General features: G+C 41.2%; 1 protein-coding gene across 1 annotated transcript in view; it reads right to left on the bottom strand.

The window, feature by feature from the left end:
* Positions 1 to 15,896, bottom strand: part of frem2b (FRAS1 related extracellular matrix 2b) — a 55,503-nt gene extending 39,607 nt beyond the window's left edge. The window contains exons 1-2 of the mRNA XM_071497398.1: positions 9,757 to 15,896; positions 8,507 to 8,596 (exon numbers count right to left, since the gene is read on the bottom strand). Coding sequence (XP_071353499.1) covers positions 8,507 to 8,596; positions 9,757 to 14,767 — 5,101 coding nt within the window. The 5' untranslated portion in view covers positions 14,768 to 15,896. The remainder of the gene's footprint in view (positions 1 to 8,506; positions 8,597 to 9,756) is intronic.
* Between the last annotated feature and the right edge of the window lie 11,041 nt (positions 15,897 to 26,937).

Raw genomic sequence — 26,937 nt, forward strand, 5'->3', positions numbered from 1 at the left:
TAACTCACACACACTGAATGCCCTTTAAAACTGATCAACTCTCTTTAGAAGGTATGTTAAGTGCAAATTAAATCTGTTAGCTGAGCATCCCAGAGGTTTCACAAGGCACCCAATAGGCCCCAATGCTCTCTGCCTGTAGTGAAGCATAATGTACTGAAAATACAATTCTTGCATATGACTCACTGACCAGTGATAACCTTTAAAGTATTACAGAACAATTTTTTCATAATTGTAATTGCTTCAGCCAATTACTCGGGGATTTAAAGAGTATCTGGATCAGATTGTCCATTTGTCTAGACCTGCACCCTGTGGCCTTTCTTTGTTTCCCTCTCCCCCTTTGCCTGCTAATATGTAACTCTTCACTCCGAGCCCATGTCCTGGAAAACCAAGATAAGCCCAGGCATGGTCTAGTTAATTTCAGCCAGAAAGACGTTCCTTATTATTCTTCATGGGAGAAGGGTTGATCTGAGCTCTGGACATTTCTCTGGCTGTGTCAGAAATGTGCAGAATTTTTTCTTTATATTCCACAAAGCAACATGGGGCAGAAACAAAAAACTTGAAGAGACAACAAATCACTGTAAGAACTCAAATTGCATACAAAAATAGTTTTTTTTTTTGTTTTTTTTTTTTTTTTTTTTAAATATAGAGCTGCTACAGCTGCTACAGCTCTATAAAAAAGATTCCAGTTAACTACAATTGATTTACAGGGTGCTGTCTGCATTTTAACACAAAATATGACTGGCTTTCACTCGCATTACTAGTCACTTGATGATAGCTCTTTTAAGGACTGAAACCTTTTTTTTTTTTTTTTTTTTGAGCCCCTTGTTAAAAGTTGACTTTTCAGAGATGTGCCATACATGCTTGAGGGGAACATGAAATAAAAGACAGGAATGTTCACTGACTTAAATAACCACACAGTTTCAGGCTGTCATATATTTTTAGATATGTGGAGAAGTGGGATGCATACTTTGCAGACGAGCCAGCCCCACTCTTTTTATTTATCTATTTATTCTGTAACTCCTAATCAACTCTACGGCAAGTATCAAAATAATTTCCATTCATATGTAGATGAGGCTGCACGCCTGCAGGGCTCACCTACTACATTTGAGCCCTCGCAACTTGTCAACACAGGCGCTGTTTAGAGAGAGAACTGCACATCAGCACATTCATGCCATCGCTACAGGCGACAGGAAGCAGCTTGACGCCTTGCCCCCATCAATACTGAGACCAACAGAGCACTTCTATCTTTCATCTCCTCTGACTGCTCTTCCCTCCCATTTCTCAACTAGATGGATTCTCATATCCTGCCTATCAGTCTCCCCTTATGGAGGGAAGCAGGTGGTGGAGGTGGTGGTGAGAGGGAGCTTGATCCACACACAGAATCTCCGAAGGGTTTCATCAGCACCTTTTATGTGATGAGAGCCCTGCTACTCCCAAGACACGCTCCTACCGTGTTCGTAGGGAGTGTATAAAATGAAAACCTCTTCGAGAGGGTTTGCTTCAAACTGTGCAACATTTTCCATTTCCCTCTACTGTGTATATTTTCTTGGCATACTGAAATGCTGATAATATCGATATGAAAGGAGCTGATGTTTTCCTGGCCTACACCATAGCACTCAAATAATCAAACGAGACAACAGCTTGAAATCAAAGACAAAGCAGTTATCAATTAAACTGTAGTTGATACCCTGCTTCTTAATGCACCATTTTAGCAGTGCCAGCTTAATCTCTGATTGCAATATCAGGCAGCTGGCCCTGAGATGGATAGATGCTGGATGCTCTGTGAATGAGTGTTTGTGCATGAAACGCTTGTATAAAGGAGGTGTATCCTGCACTGGGCTCCAATCCTGAAACCCAGGCTCAGCTGGAGAGAGCTGTGACACTACAGCCAATGCCCAGCTGTCAGAGGCTTATGAGGCAGAATGGTTGAAAGGAGCAGCTCCAGCCCAGTGCTGGGATTCAGGGGCCAAAAACACATTATCCAGAGTGATTTTGCAAAATTGAACAAAAGCTCTGCTACTGTGAAAAAAGAGACGTCACAGCAGCAACTGTAGCACCAATGACTCTCAGAGTTCCTGCTGTTTTCTGGGAATGTCAGATTTGTCAAAACACACTCTTATCAAACTGTTTCATACGCTGTGGCCAAAAATCTAACGAGACTCAAACGGAAAGCTCTCATGAGAGATTGAGATTTTAATTTTGCTTTCATTATGAAGTGAAAAGATTCCAAAACGGTCCCATTTTGCTGAACATTTTCCATGCCATTTTACACATTTTTCATCTTCTCCTGGTGTCAGCGCGAGAAAGCTTTAGACTGCATATATTCAACAGGTTTTCTGGAGTTCATGGGAGCCCTGACTCTCCTTAAAACTGATAACACAAACTTCAAATCATACATACTGTCCACAAAAGAGGGATTTTCTACAGAGTCAGTGCTTGAACAACCACAGTTCTGCTAGACTGATATCCTAAGGCAGGTATGACGACACATATCATCATCAAGGGAACAAGCCTGGGCCTGGGGTCTCTATACTTTTGGGAATTTGCCATTGCTTTGTTAACCTTGGCTCCATGCACTTACTTAGGCAGCATATTAAGAGAGAGGAAAGGTTTCATCAAACAGGGTTTCCCTTCTGTTTTCCAAAGGGAAAATGAGGGCACGTTGGTGTGAGAGGGCCATAGAGGCTATACATATGTTTAACCTAAATTCTATGTTGTATGCAATCACTACCAGAATGAACAATATACAAAATATTGCTGTCGCTCTTTGACATCATTATCTTTCTATAACACATTCAGGGCCCTCTTTCTCTGCTCCAGGAGACAGCACAAGGTGCTTTTATTTTCTGAATTAATGTGTCAAGTGTTTACTTAGTGTTTAGCAGTAGTCTGCAATGGACAAATAGAAGCATAAATCTAACCGACATCTGTTGATAATAATCCAACACAATGAGCCAAGAAGACCCAAGGAGGAAGACAGAATGGCCTTCATTTGCTAATTCAATGCCTAATTCATCACAGAACAAAGAAACCTCCCCTCAGCATGTTTTGTCTTACGTGCATTGTAGAACGAGCCAATCATTGATAATGGCTTTTTAATCTTTTTGTAAGAAGAATTACATTGTCTTAATTCTGTTAAACCACAATAAATCTTTCATCTCCACACCAATGAGCACAAGTTGTTGGTAATTGCATCACTGATATGCTTTTACTTTGGTAATCTCTGATCTTCACACACACATTAAAGGAAAATAAATTTGCAGATACACCTCATTATGTTGTGTTTAATAGAGAAGACTGGTTCTGGGTAATAAACATATCAAATATAAATGCAGTGCAGTCCAGTGAGAACGTTATAAATCAAAGTTAGTGACTGAGGACATAAGGGACTAGAGCCACGCAAATCACTCTCCATCTAAAACGATTAGCCTAAATCCTCTTTGTAATTCAGTTTTTCATCCCCAAGTGAAGCAGCTGTTACCCAGGAATAGCTCTGTAATCAACTCCCAGATGTTTTATCACAAAACGTTTTTTCCAGAACAATAAAATGACTACCTGATATTTTATTAGCTGCAGCACAGATGGACTGTGAGGAAAACCTAACAACTGAAAAATCTCTTTAAAACACAACTGAACCAGCTATGTAATTTGCTGAAGTTTACAGCATATTTCATGCATGTGAAGATTCACACCTTAGGTCCTAAGGATGGAATGAAGGAGAGACAATTTCATTAATAACAGGACAAAAACACACAGTGAAACTGCAGAGTCATCACCTCCGCTCTGATGGGGATATTATAGCATACACTAAATCTACACTAACCTCACATCTGCATGTCAGAGCAAGTGCTCTTCTTTTATCTTTGTTGCACTCTAGCACGCAATGGTAAAAAAAAAAAAAAAAAAAAAGATAATCCCACCTAACCTGGGATTAGACAGGAGGGGAGACAAGGGAGATGGATTCAAGTATGCACTCAGTGTCACAAGCGATTACACACTGATAACACACAAGATGTAGAGGATCTACACGGCAGATGTGGTACAGCACGCTGAAATGATTTGGAGGATTTATTAGGTCGAGGTACCCACACTGACCTGGACTTATCTTGTTACACAGAGCATAAAAAAAGAAACAAAAGATGCTTGTTGAGGTGGGTGCTGCAGATGTGCATTGGAAAGTGGAGAGGAGAAACGTTCCTCTCTTTTTTCAGAGGCTGCCATGTAAGAAAAAATTGTTCTAGTCAGGAGCCGTGTTGTACACTGCAGACCCATTCCACTACAAATCTGAATTATTGATTTACATACTCAGTGCACTTTACATACTAAACAAGCCTCACCAGTCAAATGGGAAATCCAAGGAAATGGCTGTGTATTTTGACCTTCAGAAGGAGCACATTTTTATGAACTGAACAATCAATGATCTTTTGGTGCGACTTTGCAGTTCAGTGGAAGAAAAAAAATAGGTGGTAGTGAGTGCCTGGAATGAAAAACAAAGGCCGCTGCAGTGTGTCTGTCAGTAGGAAGCATCCCTGATGCTGACTGACTGGCTGGAGGCAGACAAGGATTCAGCTCCACAAACAACTGCCTGGGAATGCCAGGGCTTGTGTGTGCTCAGGTAAGCCCACCTGAATGCACTCAAATCCTCAGGAGACAAGGGGAGGGATGGAGTCTGCTGAAACACGGCAATTAACTGACTTAGAATGACAGGAGCAGCCCCCTCCTCAATGCACACACACACACACACACACACACACACACACACACACACACACACAGAGATACAAACATGCAGATAACAATCTTGTTCTAAACAAGTCACTTTCTAAGTAATTAGAGATGTTTCTGGCCCACGCCTCTGTTCGTGACTGTTGTCCAGGTGTGATGTTTCTCCAAAACAGTAAACAGACACCCACAAATTAATATGTGTAATTTCACTCCTCTGTTATTATTCATTCAGGCCTTTGACAAGCTTGACAAATAGCAAGACACACGAGTGGCTCTGAGAAAATAAGCCCTGTCATTTCCTTTTTGGCAAAAGCACTTTAAATGCAGCCGTAAAGGCGCATGGTGGCAGCTTTCTGAAATGAAAAAGAAACTGGAGACAGGAGAGAAGAATGACACAGAGTCCCCAAATTACCCATGATTACACAGTTATATGCTATTATAAACAATCTGCAGATATTTTTTTAAGTCATTTAAGTATTATTCTGTTTGATGTACAACAGGAGAGTCAAGAGTACCAGTATTTAAGTCACATATTGAGAATCATTTTTATTGTGACATACACTAATTAAAAATGATAAGAATTTTGGGTTGTGGCCTAATTGCCATGTTGTTATTTGTAGCAAGACTCCCATCTGGTGTCTTTATGTAGCCAAGCTAATTGAGTGAAACAGCAACTTCTCATCAAGCCTAAATTACATAAGCCTAATTTATCAAGCTAAACAAAACAATTAACAAAGAGTTTATCATCCTTTCTAGTAGTTCTTAAAAAAGCACATTTCATGGGGGAAAAAAAGCAATGGTCATTATTGCCACGGCCAATAATCACATACTCTGCCAAACAATGGACAAAAATAGGTCCAACATAGATTTAAACCTGGGCTCGGAGCACAACATTTACAACATTGACCAAGCAGCAGACGCATCGATGCCAAGAAGAATTCAGACCTAGCAGCTAAGTGAGAGCCAAGACTGTGGCTCATAACAAAACAATCCATTTATCAGAGAAAGTATGATCGAAGACTCAACAACTAGAACAACCTTGTCATCAGGTGTCAAACTGCCATAAGTATTTGGATAGAGCATACTGAGTGGCTTGGTACTTTCCATTCATTCCCCTTTGTGAAAAAAAACCTGAGAGTAACTTAGTGCCTTTCCCTGTAATGCATGCAAGTTGTAAGTCACTTCATTTTTGTACTGACAATGGAGCCAGCAGAAACCCTATAACAATCAGTTGTGTGGTACACTGATCCCAGTACAGTGAACTTACCAAGGAGCATAAGCATCAGATAATGTCTGACAGCTAGTGCTGAAATGATTTATTACATCAGCCAAGGAGGTTATGTTTTCATCCTTGTTTGTTTGTTTGTTTGTTTGTCAGCAGGATTACGCAAAAAAGTTTTGCACCAAACTTGGTGGAGGGATGAGGCAGGGACCCGGGAGGACCTATGACATTTTGGTTATCCAGTAATTTTTATCATGTCCTCCAGCCTTTCAAGATAGGAATAGTGCATAGATTTTGAAGTGAAAAAAAAAAGTTGATATATTTATGTAGTTGACCTATGACTTTCTACAATTTGAATCAAATATCCTGATAATATGGATCTGACAGTCATGCAGGATTGTTTGGCCTTGGTGGAGATTTGCATTCTACTGAGTGCCGCTCTACTTGAAAAAGTCCATTGACAGAAAATTAAAGAAAACTTACTGCAGTAAGTAATTTATCATGCAAGATCTTGTAAGGTTTGTTATTTTCAGCTTCTCAGATGTTAAGATCCGCTGCTTTGTCAGTTTGATATCATTGAAAATTAGATGAGTTCCTTTGTGCTTAGTTGAACAAAAGAAGCAATATGACGGCCTCACTTTGAACTGTAGGAAAATATCATGAAGATTTTTCACTGTTTTGGGATATTCTGTAGATTAAATGATTGAATATCAGAATAAATAGAATATTACCATTAGCTGCATCCACCCTAAAATAAGCACACAAATTCAGTTGTGCATGTTGATCAGCAGTGAACAGCAAGCGCACACATGTACTTAAAACTGTGTGCACATTCACAGTTCATCACAGCTGTTGGCACAAAACCCCTTGAATCCCACTGAGCAGCTGCAACATGAAAAGTAACTTTTCACCCTAAAAAACTGCCAAATGCAGTTGGTAAATTTCCCAATGAACTTGAAGCGAGGAGGAAAATGTTTTCCACCGCTGAACATGACAGAGTGCAGCTGTGTGCCAGTGTACACCATTCAGCTCCTCCCCAACACAACTGTTCAAAGAGCTGGAGGCTCTGTCTGGGGATTTAGGGCAGCCACCGGCACAGCTTAAATCTTATTTAAAAAATGTTCACTGACTGCCTCAGAGGCTGCAGTGTAGTATGTATTGAGTCCTTATGGATGGGTCATCCAACAGGACTCTTCATCAATTTGTCAAGCCATTTAGGTGCTATCATAAAGCACAAAGAATGACACTGTGGAGAAATGTATTGTGTCTGACTGCTGCAAATTTATGTTTTGTTTTGTTCGAACACCTAACTATAACTGAGGACAGAATAAGACATAAGCTGTTTTGAGTCCTCCTCCTGTCAAGTCTAAAAGTGATGTAAAATATTGTAGGGGGTGTTGAAAAAAATGAACCTAATTGCCAGTTGTGGGAGATAATCTCCCAGTGTGGGATATAAATATGCCATCAAGCATCAAGCAAGGTAGAAAGAGAAAGAAAGTGACAGAGACAGACACGCGGAGTGATCCATGACAAATAACCCAACTGAGAAAACAATAAAGGGTCTGTCTGAATCTCACTCAACAACAAAGGAGCTGGGCTCAACACTTGCCAGCAACTCAGGTGTGAAAACTGTCACTCAGTAACACCGCCTGATCAGGAGTTATCCCCTGCATTTTAGCCTTCTCTCATTAGCACATCTTCCACCTATTGGCATTGATGTTAACTTATTGTTCCACCGAAGCCACAGATTAGTCCCAAGTTGAGAAATGAGAAAATGCGTAGGGGGGCCCACTGAGGTGCTTGTGGGAAAAGAGGGCCCCTATTAGAGAGGTCCTTTGTGCTCACTCATCACCACTGAAGGGTAGCAGAAAGGACACACCGTCAGGCACGCTGCTTCTGCTAATCGGCAACACCGGCATGATTGCCTCAAATCATTCATTGAGCCTGTGCCTCATTACATATCTACAGCAGAAGGAAGGTCTTCGCTAATTGTTCTACTAATTGCTTACTTGCTGAATCAATCATTGCCTTCTTCAACAGGATGCCCTGGCATAGAAAAGAAAATTGGTTGACCATAGGTGGGTATAAGACTGAGCTACCCACCGTATGATGCACAGTAAAACTAACATGAATGTTCAGATAAAAGGTTAATAAGCGTGAAACCGCTGATTGTCAAACTTTTGGCAGAGCTTTTGGTTAAATAAAAGCCAACAACAGCATGAAAGCATGACAGAAACAAAAGTTACATATAAATAGTATCTTTTTCTTAATATCTGCATACCTATTTTTCAAATTTGCTCTAATTGTGGTTCTGGAAATATCTCAGATCTGTGCACACACCTTTTGCTTAGTACCTCTGCTAAATTTGACGCAATATGAAGTGCACACAACCTTTTCCTCTCTCTTCTTTGAGAGGGCAAATTTCTTAAAATTAAACTCGAGACAGTGTAACTAAATCTAATATTTCAGCCTCAAGGCTCAGCATGACAAGGACTCATTTCAAACTTAATGGTGAGAGACGACACATTCAAGAGGGGATGTTTAAATAAAATAACTTACCATTGTCCTCAATGGAAAAATAGAAGATGTCATTTGTAGCACTGTCGCCATCCCTCAGAACATAGCAGATGTTCATGTCATTGATTTCAGCTGAAAAAGAGATACATTTGCATAAATATCTGTGATACCCCACTCATAAAAAAATACATAAGTTATCTAAATTTAAATTCAAATGACAAGTGGAAAAAAGGGGTCCAATTTTGTCCCTGATAGATTATTTATCAATAACTACTGCTGAGCCTTTCTTTAAGAACCAGGCTGGGGCTGTGTGATAAAATGTGCATGCTGCATAGTGTCCTGGGGATCTGAAAGGAGAAACTGCCTGGTAACAAGGGCTGTATATCTATTAGACTCCTGAATGACAGTGAACATAAAGAATAGCTTGACTCGTGGGGTTCCATCACAGCGGTCTGTTTACTACCCTAATAGTGAGGTGCTAGAAAGGGTTCTTTATAGCCCCAGATCTGCAAGATTGTGAAGTTTACAGCCCTTTCCATCTTGTGTATTTGATGTCAAAACAGTTCCCTTCAAAGGGACCGATGCATAAGAATACATAGCCACAATTTTCAAATGCCTAGGAGATCGTGTCTTTATTTACCATCTGTTTACTCTTGTGAGAAGTCTTGAAATATTGAACAGGCCTCTTGGGGAAAGCATTGCACGGTGACTCAGTAAAAAAAAGAACAGGGAATGCATGGATATTGACTGTGCACTGATGCTGCCAACCTGATATTTACCATTGACCAAACACCCTTCTAGTCTGTTTGAAATCTAACTTCTCTACTGTAATGTTTCCAAAACCTGTGGTTGGCTGTGAGCTTGGCAACCATGTCTCCCTCCCTTGGACGCATTTGCACATTCACATTATTTATCACCATGTCTGTAAGTCCCTTGTCTTCTGTTAAAAATATTCCTCTAGAAATGTACAAATCACCATCCGTTCTTTTCCCTGAGTGAAATACATTAGGCACTTTTTGAAAAATGCACTCCTCCAGTGAAAACTGGTCAGCCTTGGGCACTGGTATACTTCATCTCTATAAACAGTCTCATGAGTGAAAACAAAAACCTTTATATTTAAACTCAGCATTTTTCAGAGGGGAGTACATTTAGCAGAGTGAGTAAATGTAAAATGAGTTTAAGACTGGGCCTCAAATACCTCTGAGAATTTAAAGCTTTCTTCAATGTCAGTATCTGCAGTATTACAAATCTGTCACAGGATCACAAAGCACTTTGAAATGTAGCTCTCTTACCTTGCGTGAAAGTGGTGATAGTGGCATTTCCTTTGCCAAGGTTGATCAAGTAGCCATGTTGTGGGGCCACAGTAATCCTAAAGGTCACAGAATTCTGAACGCTGTCTCTGTCTTCTGCTTTAAGGTTCTTGCTGGTGATCACAAACCCCAGGTGGCCAGTCTCCAGAACCCGCAATGTTGGTGCACCCTTATTCACCACAATCTGTGGTACCCCATTATCCACCGGGAGGACAGTAATTTTCATTACTTGGGGCTTTCGAGTCTCAAATACAGTGTCGGGGAAGACAAAGAAGTCTGTGTGAGTGCCATCAGTGACGGTGAAGGAGAAGCTGTCCTCTGCGCTCTCTGTGCCATCATGCTTGTAGCTGATCATGTTCTCATTCAGGTCCTGCTTTGTGAAGGAGTTGACAGGCCTGGTGTTGTTAAAGAGCAGGCGACCATGAACCGGGATTTGAGTGACTGTGAACTTCAAGAGGCGGTCAGCAGTGTCTCTGTCCTCCACTGTTAGCTCAAAAGGCGTGATGAGTTTGTTTTCTCCTTCGGTCACCACCAGGCCATGTACAGTCACCACAGGCTTTTTATTGTCAACATCAGTGATGGAGATGCGGAAAGTGCGGAACACAGGGTTGTAGCCGTCAGTCACCTCAAATTCAAAGCTATCCATTTTCACTTCATCGTCAGAGGTGTGAATGTAGTAGACTTTGTTGCCAGCCAGCTGGAGCTGCGTGAAGGATGAGATGGGCATCCCAGGTGTGTCTGTACACTCCAGATGGCCCCTCACTGGAGCTCGGGTTATTGTGAAAACCAAGTGTTCATCTGGGCTGTTAAGGTCGCTAGTACTGAGTAAGTCTGTTGTCAGAGTAACCCTGCCACCCTCTTTAAGGGATACACCTTTACTGACCACGTCAGGGAAAACCATGTCAATGCCACCCACTGTTACATAGAAGTATCTGTCAATCAAAGGATTGATGCCATCTGTCACATCAAATTTGATGAGGTCTCGAATCCCCTCTTGCCCATTATGGATGTACACAATCAAACCCTGATCCACTTCGTTCTGCGTAAAGTTCATTCCAACTGTTATATTTTGTAGTGTCCCGGAGGGCAGTGTTCTCTGCAAATACCCCTGACCAGGCCCATAGCGAATAATATAAGTTAGCATGCTATCCTCAGAGTCCAGATCAGTAGCTTTCAAAACATCGCTGTTTATGACTTTCACATCACCTATCTCAATTTCAAGGCCATCATTGATTGCCATCCTCGGGGTTTCGTCATCCACAGGGATAATCATAACTATTACTGTTTTCTCTACACTGAACTTTCCATCTGTAAGAACAATATCAAAGCTGTCCTCTGTGGTCTCTGAGTCATCATGTTCATACACAATGCTGGACGCCTCTCTGATCTGATCCAAGGTGAAGTTAAAGACGGGGACTGTGCCAGTAGTGAGCTGATTGAGAATAAATCCGTGCTTGGGGGGTTTAGTGATAATGAATGTGAGCTGATCAGGGGGGAGATCTGCATCAGCACCATTCAGAATGGGAGTATCAATGACTATGTTCATGCCCTCCATAACTACAAACTCTCTCATGTAAATCTCAGGCTTTTCATCATTAGAGGGGATTACGGAGATAGGGAAAAAGTGCCTTTCAGAGAAATTGATGCCATCAGAGCATCTGAATGTAAACCTGTCCTCCACTGGCTCGACTCCTTTGTGAATGCTTTGAACATAGTAAATGTGATTCTGTCTGATGTCCTTGATGGTGAAAGCACTGATGGCTGTCCCAGACCTGGACTTCTCTGAGCCGGGGGCTGGGGAGATGTTTTCCACATACCCTGAAGTTGGCTGTACAATGATTGTGCAAAGGAGGTCATCACTGGGTGTGTCGACATCATCAGCGCTTATATGAAGAATTTGAATGACATTCTTCGCTCCCTCAACAACAGTGAACTGTGGACCCACAAAGACCTCTGGAGCCTGGCTGTCCAGGGGAAGAATAGTTACATGCACTCTGACACCTGTGATCTTATTTCCTCCAACAGTCCACTCATCAGACATGTCCGTCAAAGTGAGATTGAAAAAGTCCTCTTTTGTGGTCAGGCCTATCTCCCCACTGGTATGAGCATAGACCACGAGGCCGTTAATGATATCGGCCTGGGTGAATATACCAGACGGGACACCTTTCACAAGAATTTCTCCTAATGATGGCGGGTCCTCAACAATGAAGGTCAAACGAAGGTCATCCGTGTCCTCATCTCTTCCCTGAATGACATTACTCGTTATTTCTGTTGCTCCATTTTCCAGTACATCTATGTAGGAGCCAATTGTGCCAGCAGGGAGACTGATAGTTGGAATCTCATCATCAATTGGCTTCACACTTATCCTTACAGTAATTGGGACAACATGGACCTGATCGCTGACATCTATTTGTATCGCATCAACTGTCGATTCATCCCCATTATGGATGTATGAAATTCGGCCATTTGCAATATCCTGTAAGCTGAAAGTGGCTCCTTTTGTCATGTCGGTGAATGCAAGCTGGATCTGGCCATGCAGTGGTGGCTGAGTAATAGTGAAGATTATCTGTTTGCTGTCTGTGTCTGTGTCTGAGGTGTCCAGCTCAGCACTTGTTATGATATGTGTGCCACGTTCAAGCACAGTAAACCCAGAGTTGGTTATTTGAGGCGGCTTATTGTCCACTGGCTTTAAAAATATAGTGAAAGCTCCCTCTACACTATTTCCAGAAACATCCTCCACAGTGTACCTAAACTGCAAAACATGAGTGGTAATTCCAAGTTCAAGGTCGGGTGGTTTGTAAGCAATTTTATGGTGGTTAATTTGGGCCTGTGTGAACGTTGTGACTACAGTGTTTGGCTTTTCAGTTAATACCAGAGCTCCCAATACAACAGGGCTGTTCTCATCCGTGTCCGTCGGCGGCTGGATGACTGTGTATTTGAGATCCCGATCCTCTGAGTCGAGGTCAGTGTAACGGAGGAATTTCTTTCGGAAGTAAGTAAGCTGAAACTCATGCACAGTCATTTGCAGAGTCGTGCCAGGGAACAGTTCAGGTGGGAGGTCATCAATAGGGAGAATTTTGATAATGAATGAGCTCTCACCTGATTGGTTTGGTGGGTCATTATCATCTTGGACTTTAAACACAAACTGATCCATGACTGTGCTAGTGCTATGGGGCCCAATGTGCTTGTAAAACAGTTTACCATCAGTAATGTCCTGCTGCAGCCATTCAATCACTACTTTTTCATACATTTCATCCTCTGTGTTAAACTTCCAGGTGGATGGGTCCTCTGGGGCCTCAGACTGACGCAGCAGCACCTGCCCAATAGTGGAAAAGGGAGGCTCTATCGTGAATTTTATTGTAGAATCCTCAGAGTCAATGTCTGCTGCACTGAGCATAAGCGAGGAGACTGGCATCATTTGGTTTTTGAATAAAACCAAACCAGTGTTGGCATTGATTATGGGAGGCTCATCGTCAGTTGGCACAACAGTGATGGGAAACAGAAACTCCACTTCATTTGTGCCATCTGTCATTCTGAAAATAATATTATCACTGTATGTGTCACTTCCATCATGTTGATAAATGACAACACCAGCGTCTAAGTCAGCCGGAGTGAAAAATTTCCTCCTTGAGCCCAGAACAGTTAACTCTCCACGTCTCAGCCCATCAATAACAGTGATTTTGACTCTGTCTAAACTGTCCTCATCGCTGATTTCCAGATTCTGTGAACTGGACAGAGGCCTGGACTGACCCTCATACAGTAACTGACCGGTATTCCTAGTCACCACAGGGGCCAACGTGTTCATAGGCTTAACAACAATCATAAAAGCAAAAGGGTCTGACACAGCCCCCTCTGTGTCCACAACCTCGAACTCAATCTGGAAAATCCGCTCAGTGTCTGAATCCACAGCAGGGGGTTTGTAGGCGATTTTCAAGTCTTTGAGGTCTCCCTGGTAAAATGAGGTTATTGGTAAATTCCTATCATCTGTGCTCACTATGTAGCCCTCCTCAAAGGACAGGGGGGATGTGATGTTGAAAATTAATTCGTCAGGATTAGACTCAACATCCTCAGCCGCCAGCATATCCATGGTTATCGCTGTCATTACAAACTGGTCTACTTCCATCATCATCATTGCAACAAAGCTGGGTCTGGGGGCTGTGTTCTCCTCTCCCTCTTTAATCCTGACCAAAATTTGGAAAAATTCCTGCTTGACCAAATTGCCCTCCTTATCATGTAACTCCACAAGCATTGGAATGTAATCTCTGTTTGGTGATTTCAAGGCAAAGGTATGCTGATAACGGATGTTCATTTTAATAAATTCATCACAGTCCACCATTGTTCCAAGGCTGTCATCATCCACAAGTTTTCCATACCTGGGCAGCACGCTGCCACTGGAGAGAGAGGCTATTTTGCATTGTTGAGCACTTCTATCATAGGTGAATTCTAAAATTCTTCTATCGATGGGGTTACTTGTGCCGAGCAGCTTCTCAACAGTGAGTGGCATATTTTTGGTCAGCACTTCCAGCTGTGTGAAAATGACTTCCACCTCCATCATAAAAGGTATTATAATGGTATCCGTTTGGGTGTCATACCTGAGTTGTAATCTCACTCTATCCCTCGGAGGACTCCTGGAGCCAAAGTGAGAATACTTCACGTCGTTGGGGCCGAATTCGCACGGAAACTTTTTCGGTGAGAGGAGTCCGGGCCTCTGAGACAAGGGATCATTGTCCAGGACTGTTATGCTGCATCTGTCACCGGGCTTAACTTGGATAACCAAATCGTTGATGGGATCAATGAAGACTGATCTCCCGAAAGGCACGCGTATCCCATTATTGGCGACCAGGATGGTGTCCTCCGTCAGCTCGGACCTCAGGGCGTACGATAATCCGTAGCTGTCAAAGACCTGCGCAACTGCATCACCTGTCAGAATCACCGCCAGCACAATCAGAGCGGCGCCAGTCCCGTGCAGATGCGGGGGAATGATCCAAGCCATTTGTAGTGTGGAGCCGCGGAGGAGATGCGTTGAACTTTGCGCATACACCCTTGTGAACTAACTATAGCGGTGGAAGTTGCGAGGATATAAAATCAGAGTTGGATGATATATCAGGCGCCTGTGGGCACTGAGGTGCACCATTCTCCCACGGCAGCTGTACACTGATAACCTAAACTTCATACTCCTGCTTTGTTAGAGTAAGGAGAGTTACGCCCTCCTCTCCGCCGATTGGTCAATATCTCCGCAGGAATGCGTTTGTCAGGTTTTAAATGGACGTGGCCCGTGTCATTCTGGCGAGACAAAACGACTCCGCGTGGGTTGGACCTCGTCAGGTTGGATCAGATGGGAAGAAGAAATGAATAAGGTGATGTTTGGCCATGAGGCATGACTTACGTCCTGCAGTGCGCCTCAGAATTGAAATGAGGTTCGGAGTATTTTAAATATCTACATTTGCATCTCTCTAATCAGAGCGAACCCCCCCGCGCCAGACTATCCTTAACACTGAGGGGAAAGCAAGCAGAAGTGCAGCTGTATGAAGGGCTCCTCCTGACTGACAGGCTGAGTGGGGAAAAGCTTTGTCTCCCTCTCGTGGTCCGCGCCGCTGAGGAGGGGGCTGCTCTTCCCACACACACACACACACACACCCATTGTTACAGTGGACAGCACTGTCTCCCGTGTAATTTTCCACCTTCTTGTAGCTAATAGAAGTCCGTTTCGTACAAGATACCAGTTTGGCATGATGCCGTATGTGCCATGCCACTGTTATACGGTGTGAATTTTTGGACAAGGTACACATAACGGAGTGAACTCACCATAATTGATATAATCTTAATGTGAGGCGCCGCATAGAGACCAGAGCTGATGGAGAGGGAGGAGTGCAAGAATTTGATTGTGTCCACTGTCATGCAGTGCAGCCAGTGCAAGTGGCCGAAAAACACAGCAACACATGTCACCCTGCAAGATAGCGCACAATCCGCCCTTAGGCATGAGTCAAAAGTTGTGTTTGTCGGAGTCCTGCTGTGATATTGTCCGTTTTCCTGCTATGCCACTCTCTCATCACACAGGTGTCAGAGCCTCCATGAGCAGAGCATTCTCCTCTGGCTCCCGACAAGCCCAGTCATGATCTGGCCTCTCCTCCGCGCCACTCATCTGGAACCAGTGTTGATTAAGAGGACACCCATACAGACATTGTGCACCGCAGCAGAACAGGCCAAAATGACTCAATTATATTAACAGTTGGTTTGATTTTGGCAGGAAGAGCACTACTGCACATTAGACTAGAGTGTCGGACCTTTGGGGGTAGGTTAACATATGTGTCTTTAGGGGGATATTGGAAGATGAAGCCATTTTAAAAATCCTATAGTGTCTCATTAGCGGGCTCCTGTATAGTGTTTGAGCTGTTTTTACTTTGACTTCAAATGCCAGTAAATTAGGGAAAGAAATCTGGTCTCTCTAGCACAACTGTGCAGTGGTATTCACTGCACATAGCTTCAGACACAGCTGCCGTGTATGTTTGATTTACCTCTCAGCCTTTGTATATATTAGATGCACACACATACCCATGCTCCCATGGCAATGATTCTACATATTGAGCTTTATATTGCCTGGAAGAATTTGACTTCAGCAGGCCTCTCTGATCCACTTTAGTTGATTTTCATTCCATCCACAAGCTCTTGGGTGCAACCTTTGTGTCTGCACCCACCTATAGTTGAGCATTAATGACATAAAAACTGTCTCACAGCTGGCATGTGTTGAAATCGGTACACAGGAGCTGCCATAACAAACCATGCAGTTGAGCTGCACTGGACACTGTTGACAGAGTCCAATTATAAATATAGCCAAGCAAACTGCGAGGCAAAGCCCCCAGGCCTTGACAGCTCCTAGTTACAAGAGAAAATGAAAAAGAAGATGAATAGAACTTTCTGACAGCAGCGATGGCATAGAGGGAATTGAATCATACCCAAACCTTCAGGCTTATTTTTGAGGCAAGGGGAAATTTGATGATATTCTGTCATATCACATTTATGTCAAATTTATTGTAAATGACCAGTCCCCCTTAGAAGATAGAACTGTCGGTCTCATAAAGGAAGTGAAGATCCCAGTCGCACCCCTGATGTGCAGGTGATTTATCGCGGGGCAAAGATACACCTGGTGCAGATGGGGTTTAGGCTGAAATATTACAGTTCAGTTCCCTTTAAATGTTTACCAGAATAACAATAGATGATTTTAGCTTGCACATTCATTTAAGGTTTTTCACCGCTGAATGCTGACAACAAAATATTCAAAGCTGTTCAGGAGCTCTTCTAGTTTTTCACTGTGGGTGTTAGCACTCACAAACTCAGCTTGTCTTGCTTTGTGATGACTCTGGCGGCAGCTTAATGTGCTTATCCCGGCAGTTTGACGGTACCATCGATGTTTGAAGAAAACAAAAAAATATTTACATAGATGCACCCATAATCTAAAAATATCCTGTTTTGCCTGTTGTCTACAGCATGACTAGCTTTCAATTTCCTCTCAGTCTTGCCCCCACCACATACACACACACACACACACACACCAACAGGTCAAACACTGGGAGGCTTACATTCCCTGCTGTCAGTGACACCACTGTTATTGTAACAGTGTTAACAGAGATATACATCATGTAAGGCGCCTCGAGCTCTGAGAAGTGACATCACCAAGTCAACCTGATTCATGGATAATGAGGTGCTGCAGGATGAGCCATCTGTGCGTTCAGCCTGAGCTCAAGTCTGGATCCAAACAAACTCTTAACAACTGTTGTTTCATTTTTAGATCTACATACTGTCTTTGCTAACATATTCTGTAATATTCGTTTAATATCAGGGTGACTATGGCACTATGGGACTAAAATTACTCATATCGGGCATAATTTCTTGATAAAACATGAATTTAGACAGGACAAACCAATTCCACTTAATTTACCACATAAAGCAAAGCTACGCAAAATCAATCTTGTTATTATTAATAATAGAGATAAAAAACAGATTGCACCAATAGTGCCCCTCCTCTTGATAGAAGTGCTCTTTATAATTGTCTTATTTTGTGTCACTGCACTGTTTGTCTCAGCGTTGCTAAAGTGACTCCATTCTAGCAATTGCTTGGGCTTAACAGGTTTATTTTTGTTGGTGGTCATTCTCTAGAGACAATACAACCACGACCTCACTGATCTCATTAGGGCTATTTTAGTTCATTACGTCTCTGTCAGGGACAATTCTTTTGATGGTTGAAGCAGGAATGGTGGCGGCAGCTACTCTGAAGTCCTCCACCCTATCAAAGTAAATTGTGTAACGTATGGAAAAACAATGCATAGCCAACCAGCAGCCAAATCCGTCTTCAGCTTATGTGACTCTTGGGATACTACAGAACTGAAAAGGCGGCGGAACCAGTCAACTTTAATCATATGCTTTATTTGTGCTCACAAATTCCCCAGGTGTGTGTGGATCTATGTATTACAGTAGGACTATAACATATGGCCTGAGCAATCATACTGCTTATAAGTCCAGTTAGGTTTATTTACAGCATGCTTTTAACAAATAGGCTCATCACAAAGTGCTTTGCAGAAAACAAAGGCGACGAAAATAGATGGAATCCAAGGATAAGAATGGGGACACAAGCCTGTGTGTGTGCGTGTGTGTGGGTGTGTGAATAAATTGTAGCAGTAGGTTAAAGCTCTCTGCCCACATAATACTGACCTCCACTGAAAGCAAGGTACAACCTCAGACTTAAAAATGCAGGAGCAAAACCACAGAATGAAATGGAGAGTTCTGCTGATGTGACTGGAGTTCTCGCATTCAATTACAACAGTAGCCTATTAATCTGTCTTCCCATTTGGAACCTCTATAGAAGGTTCACAGATGTCCTTTACAACTAAATCCTGTAACATAAAAAACAGGAAAGACTTTAATAATGTCTGTCTCAATAATAGTATATATATATATTTTCATATGATAATCTATTGCTAAATGTAGATTTTAATTATAGTGGCAATAACAGTCTCTCCCAGCACAGCGGAAAATCAGCATGACACATGTAAGGGGCTTTAGATCAAAAGGCATAACGTCATTGTGAGAGCTTTCTGGCTGTAATGCTATAAATGCTATGAAAACAGCTTAAATTAATTCTGGTAAAGATATTTTCTCATGTGCATCCGGTGTCTGCAACAACCTATAAACAAGTGTTGAAACACACAATCACCCCGTGCTTGTACCAAATCAAGGTTTCTGTCTGTGTGAGCAATTAATTGCTTGATGTTGTTGCACTCTTGTAAGGACACCATGTTACAGAGAGATTTTAATGAAGTGCGATGTGTAATGCTGTGCCCAAAAGCCTCTAACAGTGCAAAAGCAATCATAGGGGCACCAGGGCACTGTCAAAACTGCCTTAATTATATTCTAACCAACCTGACTGATATGGTGGCAGTTAAGGACAACAGCAGGTATTTAACCATTCATCCGTAACTGAAAAGGGTATCTTTGACTTCAGACTTTATAAGTTATTAAAAACTCAAAATTGTGGGCTTCCTGTGGTGTTGTGGTTGCCTACCGGCCAAAGGTTACATCATTTAACCGGATTGCTGCCAGATACCCCGCAGGCCTTCCTTCTACTGATGAGTTTTAAAGCTGAGGGGCACTTAACATGTATTCCCACCCTGCGGGGTGAACTCGTTTTATACAGTGCAGAAAGAAGGAGGAATGAGAATTCACCAGGTGGGAGTCACTGTGTGATATCTCCACTTTGTCACATCATCAGCAGGAAAAGTGTTTATGAGATTTCAGACATGATTATTGGAAACCCAAAGCCTAAATTGACCTTCTGCACTTACAGGAATTTATTTCAGCAAACCAGTGTCTGCAGCAGCCAACAAAAATAGTTCAATGAAAAGAATTAAATTCTAGACAATAAGAATGATGATACCAATCACCAAATATTTCCATTAAATTTAGGGATTCTAACCTTGTGTGTAAAGTTGTAGCAGCTCTCTCTTTCTCTCGTTGCATTTTGTCCTCCTTTTGAGTTTCCAGTTTCTGCTGAGTAGAATGCACTCTCTTGTCTCTCTGATCTAAAGTTGGGGACTAAGTCAGCAACAATATCATCTAGCTGAAACAGAGTGCATTCACTAGATGCTCATGAAAAAGCTGCGCACACTGCACATGTGGGGGAAATAATGCTTTCTCTTGGACTGTGTTGCACTGTTATCATTATGTTATTATCAAGATTTATTTTATAGAAAAAGAACCAAGCCCTTCTTGTTGGATTTACTTTGACATAATGACATTTACTGCCACAGAGTGACTGTGTCTGTGTGGGTGCCTATTGTTCCTGCATTCTGGGGAATGTCTGAAATATTTCTAAGTCTCCCTGCCAAGCTGTAATTGACTTAATCTTTCCATTAGCCCCAAGTCGCCAAAGTCAGCTGTCATTTGTTAGAGTTAACTGTTGTAACAAGGTGCTTTTCATGCTTCGTGATAGATTTGAGTTTTAGCTATGAGACTTAAGGGTGATTTTTAACCCCCTAACGCCCAGCACTGCACACTAACACACATACTTGAGTACCACACATACATACACACACACACACATCTCCCCTGCTGACAGCTCTAACTACTACCAGCACACAAACTGACAAACTCTTGCCCATTTTAGTCAGGTGATGGAGTGTTGATGATCTCACTGAGTTTAGTAAATTCCCCTGCAGACAGACATAAACAGAACCTATAACCTCCACGCATCATCACCTCTCCACAGGTAGCAAACACAGATGACAAATCCCCGCAATGTTTGGAAACAACTCTAATCATGCCTATACTGCGGTTTTTTTCATTACTTCTGCCAAGGAGGTTATGTTTTCACCCGTGTCTGTCGGTTGGTTTTTTTGTTTGTTTGTCAGCAGGATTACACAAAAATACTGAACCAATTTGCACCAAACTCAGTGAGGAGATGGGGCATGTGCCAGGGAAAGACGCATTAACGTTTGGTGCAGATCCAGTTAAAGGGACGGATCCAGGAAACTCTTTTTTTTCATCACTTTTCATCACAAGGGCATTTTAAAACATTTTTGTTATTTCTAAAGAATCAGTGTATGGATCTTATGACTTATTATGGTTGATGAAAAATAAATTATTCATCTTATCAGAGTAATATGATTGTTTGGTGGAGGTATGCCCTCTACTGAGTGACAGCTCTAGTTTTACAGAAAGCAAGCTATTCAGATGTGTATTCAACATACAGGACCCTAAAAATTATAACAGCTGTGAATATCACATGCCATATAACCATATACTTCACTGCCACTGCCAGAAGATGGCAACATCTGATTAAACATCTGGTTCATTGGAAAGTATACACTATAGAGTTTTGCATTAGAAATATATCAAATTATGACAACAGCTAGACAAAATAAAATACATTACAAATGTTGCAAAAACAATTTAAGCCTGACTTTACTGTGGTGACTTAGCCATTCATTTGTAATTCCATGTCTTTTAAGCTTGATTGATTAATATGAAGTAAGTAGTGATTACAGGAAACTGAAAACGTTAATTAGATATGTTTGAATTACAGTGTACCACATTTTTAGCTATATACTTACAATGTTCTCTTTGTGGAGAGATCTTGCACTAAGTGGAAATAGTAATAGTTATAGTTATCATAACAATAATCTCATAGCTGTAGATACAATTTTCACATGTGTTCAGTTTGGTTCAACCTGTCGAGCTGCATACTGCAGCTTTACCGTCTCACTTGTAGAAAGACTGGCAAGTCTAATTAGTTCAAGACCTCATCTAACGACTCTGAATTTCTGCTGCCAGCTTGACTATTGCATCAGTGTTCGTTTTTAGAAGCGTGGTTGAAATCTGGCCCATACATGCTACATCTAATTGACAGAGAGCTGGATTGCAATGTCAAATGAGTTCTCCACCCACCTGCACAGTAAAGACTAATGACCTCCTGTTTAGTCAAACCGGCCATGCGTAACGCACAGTGCTGAGTTTTGAAAAATAATTGATTTCACCATTAGATACTTCTACAGCTAACTGTGAATGCAAACTATTTGTTGTGAGCTCACACAGATGGACTGAATTCAGCAGAAGCAAGCCTTCAGCTCAGATAAATAGCCACAAGGCCAGTTACATATTTGTTGATTTTATCTCAGTTGTCACACAGTCACTATCACATTGTTTGCAGCCTAATTTTGGTGTAATGTAAATGTTTGAATGCAAAATTGTAGCACTCACAGTTATTGTGTGGCGTAACAATGTAAACACATTTTCTCTCATTTGCAAGAGTTATCATTTATCACAGTACCAGCATTGCCTAGCCATACAAGTTATAACTTACAAAACATAAACTTTGCCAAATTAATATAAATTCATATCTCCGTAAATGCCTTTGGTAACTTCTGAAAGCTGGTACGCCAGAAACCTGATCTAAACTTTATGGAGAATTCACATACTTTTTTTGTAAGTGTACTGCAGTTTTCATTATTTATCATACACATATTAAAGACGTAATCCCCAAGTGCTGGCACACGAAAGTGAGAGTCATTGCATACTTAATAAAAGTGAAAGCACTAATCAACACGCCAGGAAATGGGTCAGATGACTCTCCCGCAAAAGCAAACATCATTAACAAACATTTGGCCCAGATTTTCCAACCCTCGCTGAACATGAACCTTTGTAGGAAGTCTATCAAACAGCTCCCACATTATTCAACAGGAATCCTCTTAGGGAGTGTTTTTCCCAAACAGGGGAAAGAGTCAGTGATTTTTCCAGGACCTAAGTGTGGAGCTGCCACCAAAGAGCAGATAGGACAGACAGACAGAGAGACAGACAGACAGAAATAAGAAATGCCATTCCTAATCTGGTGACATTAAAAATCTGTGCACCAGATGAGGCACATTAGGATTTTGGCAGAGAAGGAAATATCTCTCTGCCCTCTAGTGGCAAGTGAGCTCAGTAATTCACTGAGTCAGTGACACTGTTATTATTAAAGGCGAGATTATATTTTTGACTGTGTTTGCAATTATTATCAGTGGAAGCACCAGGAAACATCAAAGCTTAGTTTTGTTGTTGTTTTGGGCTAGTGCATGTAATGAAAGAACTGTCGAACATTTTGGGAATGATAATAAGTTTCTAACCAGAAAAAGCCAGGAAAAGCACTTTGTTTTTATTTGGCTCAAGGATTGTGTCTGTAAAATTGTCTGATTGTAGATTTACCAACAGAGCCAGCCTCCATGTTTCAAAGGCTAAAGGCTAAATTTATACAGCCCCTATACAAAAGGTGAAAAAATAACAGATATAGGCCACTTATCTATTTGTTGCATCACAGTTTGTCTGGACCAGGAGGAGGAAATATAAGAGGTGACATTCTGCAGTCTGGTGTCAGCTCTGTCTCTCAATGACTCTCCCCTGCAAAAGGCATCAGAAATAAAAAATACAGTGCATGAGCTGATCATGCAGTGTTCTGGCAGGCAATTCAACCATTTGTTTCCTCTGAGAATAAATAGAAAAGACGCTCTGCTAAATGCTCCTCGGGGCAAACCACTGTTTAACATCTGCCTCAGTTCTCCTCTCCAATACTGAAAAGCAAGATGGAATAAAAAGGAAACATAGAGTTTCTGCTCATATTGTAACAAATCTTGTCAAATGCCACTTAAGTATTGATTGATCATTTTGATCTGAGTAACATCAGAATTAAGACTGAATCACACTGAATAAGATATTATATATAATATATATTATAAGATATCTTATTTAGTTTGATGGAGAATGGTGAATATTCTGGTAATCAACTTTACTTACTGTTTCAAACAAAATGTTAGGTTCCATATTATACGCATTTTTATATTTTGTTGGCTGTAACACTTTCCAGTTAAATGAACTGTTATTAAATAAATTATTAAATTATGCAAACATTTACATAAAAATATACAAATGGAATAATATTCAAAGGAAATAAAACCTCAGAGGACAAAATGCAATGTTCTGGGTGGTTATTTAATTGTCCAAAACTGGCTGTAATTAAAACAAAAAAACATATGTGTAAACCTTAAGTAGCCCTTTAAAAACTGAAGCTACAAGAGACCAGACACAGGAAGCTTTTATGCATTATTAATGTCTAAATGTTTACAAATTTGCTTTTGTGGTGAAACAGCAACATCATCTTTCCTCTTTTGCTCAATCCCATTTCCATGAATCATAACCTTGCTCAATGGCTGCATTCACTGTGGCTATAAAGGTTTCACTGTTCTACTGTTTTATGTCACTATACAATGTGCCATGTACAGTACTAGAGCTCCTTCAGTCTTGAGAGAACTCAGTTATGTGATCACCTCCTGAGAAATTCATTTTAAAACCTGGGACTAAAAAATGATTGTCTGATCTTTTAAAAGAAAACATCCTCCACCAGTAAACAGTATATAAAAAAAACTGTGTTGGGCAATTTGTAAGCGTATCTGTGCAGGAGATTAACGTTCATTTGTCCCATCCACATGAAGTAAAAAATATAAAATCATGGATTGAAATGGACTCTCTGATATCCCACCTGACACTAACCAATAAGAAGAGAGGTTTATCTTACTTGAGAGTGCAGTTAGCAGCATGGGGTCTCATTGCACAGTACTTCATTTTGGCAATGAAGTACCTCAAACTTTTAAAAATCCCAGTACCTCTCTCTGGATTCCACTTATGGTCCAAAGTTCAAATGTTGTTGGGCCAGGCTTGTCCCCAGAGTATCTCCTTTCAGGAGTCAGGAGTCAGGTTGGTAAGAAGATGCAGCTCTCCTGGTCTGACTGCCAGTTCTGACACTGCTGAAGATGGTGGCAGTCAACTAGTCTCTAGTCTCCTCCTCTCTCACCTGGCTTTTGTTTGGCTCGGCTAGATTGTAGTTTGTTTGCAATAACATCATATTTTCCCATCCACAAATTTTGCACACAGCATCCAGATATGTTTTCACTTAAACTCCCAAGTTAGAACTCACATCAGATTGTCTTTCCTTAAGCCAGGGTTTGACAAAAGTGTACATTTCACCGACATCGACAAAATGGAATGAGCGATGTTATTGAACATGTTGGGCTAATTAGAGCCATTTGATCCAGCGGTATAAAACCACGTTAATCCATGACCAGCTTTTAATGTAAGAGGGCTCACAATGCATACATAATGTATCTGAAAAATCCAATTAAATATTGTGTCTGTTGATATATTCTCTCAAAGTATTGCTGGATAAGATGGTGGTGGTGTAATTGCCAGACTGCCTTTCAGATGTCTTGCGATGAGTGCAATGTGATAAAGGCTGCAGTGATGATAATAATGACCAAGAGTCCTGTAAGTGAGAAATTCTGTTGACTCAGGAAGAGGGAAATCTATCTGCATCGCACACATACTGTATCTGCCAAAGTCACACAAAAGCATACACATCTCAGAACGTGCAAATTACAATGACTATGAGGAAAAGGAGTAAATACTGAATATGAACTCATGAGTCCAACAGCATGGCACACTTGGTGAACCACAATAGTCCTCTCAACAGTGACAGCAACCAGTGAAAGTGAGCTGTTACTTCAGAACAGCTCAATATGTCACAATGCTGGGCACAAAATTGTCTCAAAAGGATTAATATCCGATCAGAATGCATGAAAAAAATAATCAATTTTGACTTCGACTTATGTGTTAGTTGACTATTCTTGTCTAAATCATGTGTTTTTGTTTGTCAAACCTGCAGGACTGCACCCAGTGGAGTAAAAGTGCTTGTACACATGTTTCTTTCAGCTTTAGAAAACTGCTCTTTCGGGGAGATCACAACAAAACCACAAACAAAAAATATGAAACCATAATTTGTTCAAACTGTCAGTGAAACATTTTTCCCTGTACAGACCTCAACATCAGCTGTGACATACGATGTGTTTTGTTCTTCTTGCCTACGGATGTGGAAGAAAGAGATGGTTGGCAAGAGGTTCCTTAGCAACTGTGCATGCTTACACTAGCCAGCCATTGCTGCTCTCCCTACTATAGTTTCAGAGACCAGTGGGAAATATATGGGGAATAAAGTCATTTCACATCATCCAAGATCTGTAGCAGGCAGTCTGTTTTCAGGACTAGTTCTAACTCAGATCTAAAATAACCAAAAACAAGACCTGGTGATGCAAAAACACAGGTTCAGAAAGGTTGTGCGAAAGAGTGGGACAGAGTTGTGGGAATGTGGAATTGAACTCATCCAACTCTATTCTTTCATAAGATCGGTTACATTACTAAATTTTTGCGTGTTTCAATCTCAGCAAATTACTTGTTCGAATGACATTCAATAGGGCCTCTGTGTGTTTTTATGTTCTCTATATCTACTTTCAAATGATGTTTTCATCTTGTAGTTCACAACAAACATCACATGATATTTTCAGCATTGTATAGGTTCTCCTGTGGCGTACTTATACTAGAGCATCAATGCTAACCCCCTTTAATGCATATTGTATTTCCTGGCCTAAGTCAATACAAAGCTTAGTGTCATCTGTAGACTGTCAGTTTTTAGATAAATCTGTCACTCCACATTTTCTGAAACGCTTGAGATCATTGCAGTTTATTAGACCTTTGGTTTGATTGGTGATGGCCCTCCTTGTTTCCTTGTTCAAAAGGCAAATAATAATTGGGATAATATTGTTACTTCATGCTTCTTGATTGACATAGGCTATAACAGAAGCAGACCAGCTTTATTTAGTAAAACTTTATTCAAGTAATTTTGTATCAACACTTAATCCAATTTGTGAATAATATTGTCAACCCCACAGAGGATCAGCACCCAGCTCTGCCACTTGGTTTTCCAGCCAGCCAGCCCAAACTTAATTGCAAACTGGATTACATTTTCTATTAACACAATGAGGATATGTTGTTGATTTATGTATTTGGCAAATGTTTACAGACAATGTAGGCTACTTGTTTTGCTGAAATAGGTTCAAGGTTAATCTTGTTGAACCATATCCATTTGTAGTTACTAGAGCATTCAGTTCTTTATGATTAGGTTGGTTGGTTAAGGTTCCCACCTGGCACCAGACGTCAATGTAACATCAGAAAGACAGACAACTTTAACACTGAACTGTCATTACATTGGCTAATTTACAGTGTGAAATTTAGCAGACGCTGGGTTTTGCTCACAGCTGG

This window comes from Trachinotus anak, unplaced genomic scaffold, assembly GCF_046630095.1.
Source record: "Trachinotus anak isolate AG129_WGS33_773 ecotype Australia unplaced genomic scaffold, CSIRO_AGI_Tana_v1 ptg000014l, whole genome shotgun sequence".
Lineage (NCBI taxonomy): Eukaryota > Metazoa > Chordata > Actinopteri > Carangiformes > Carangidae > Trachinotus > Trachinotus anak.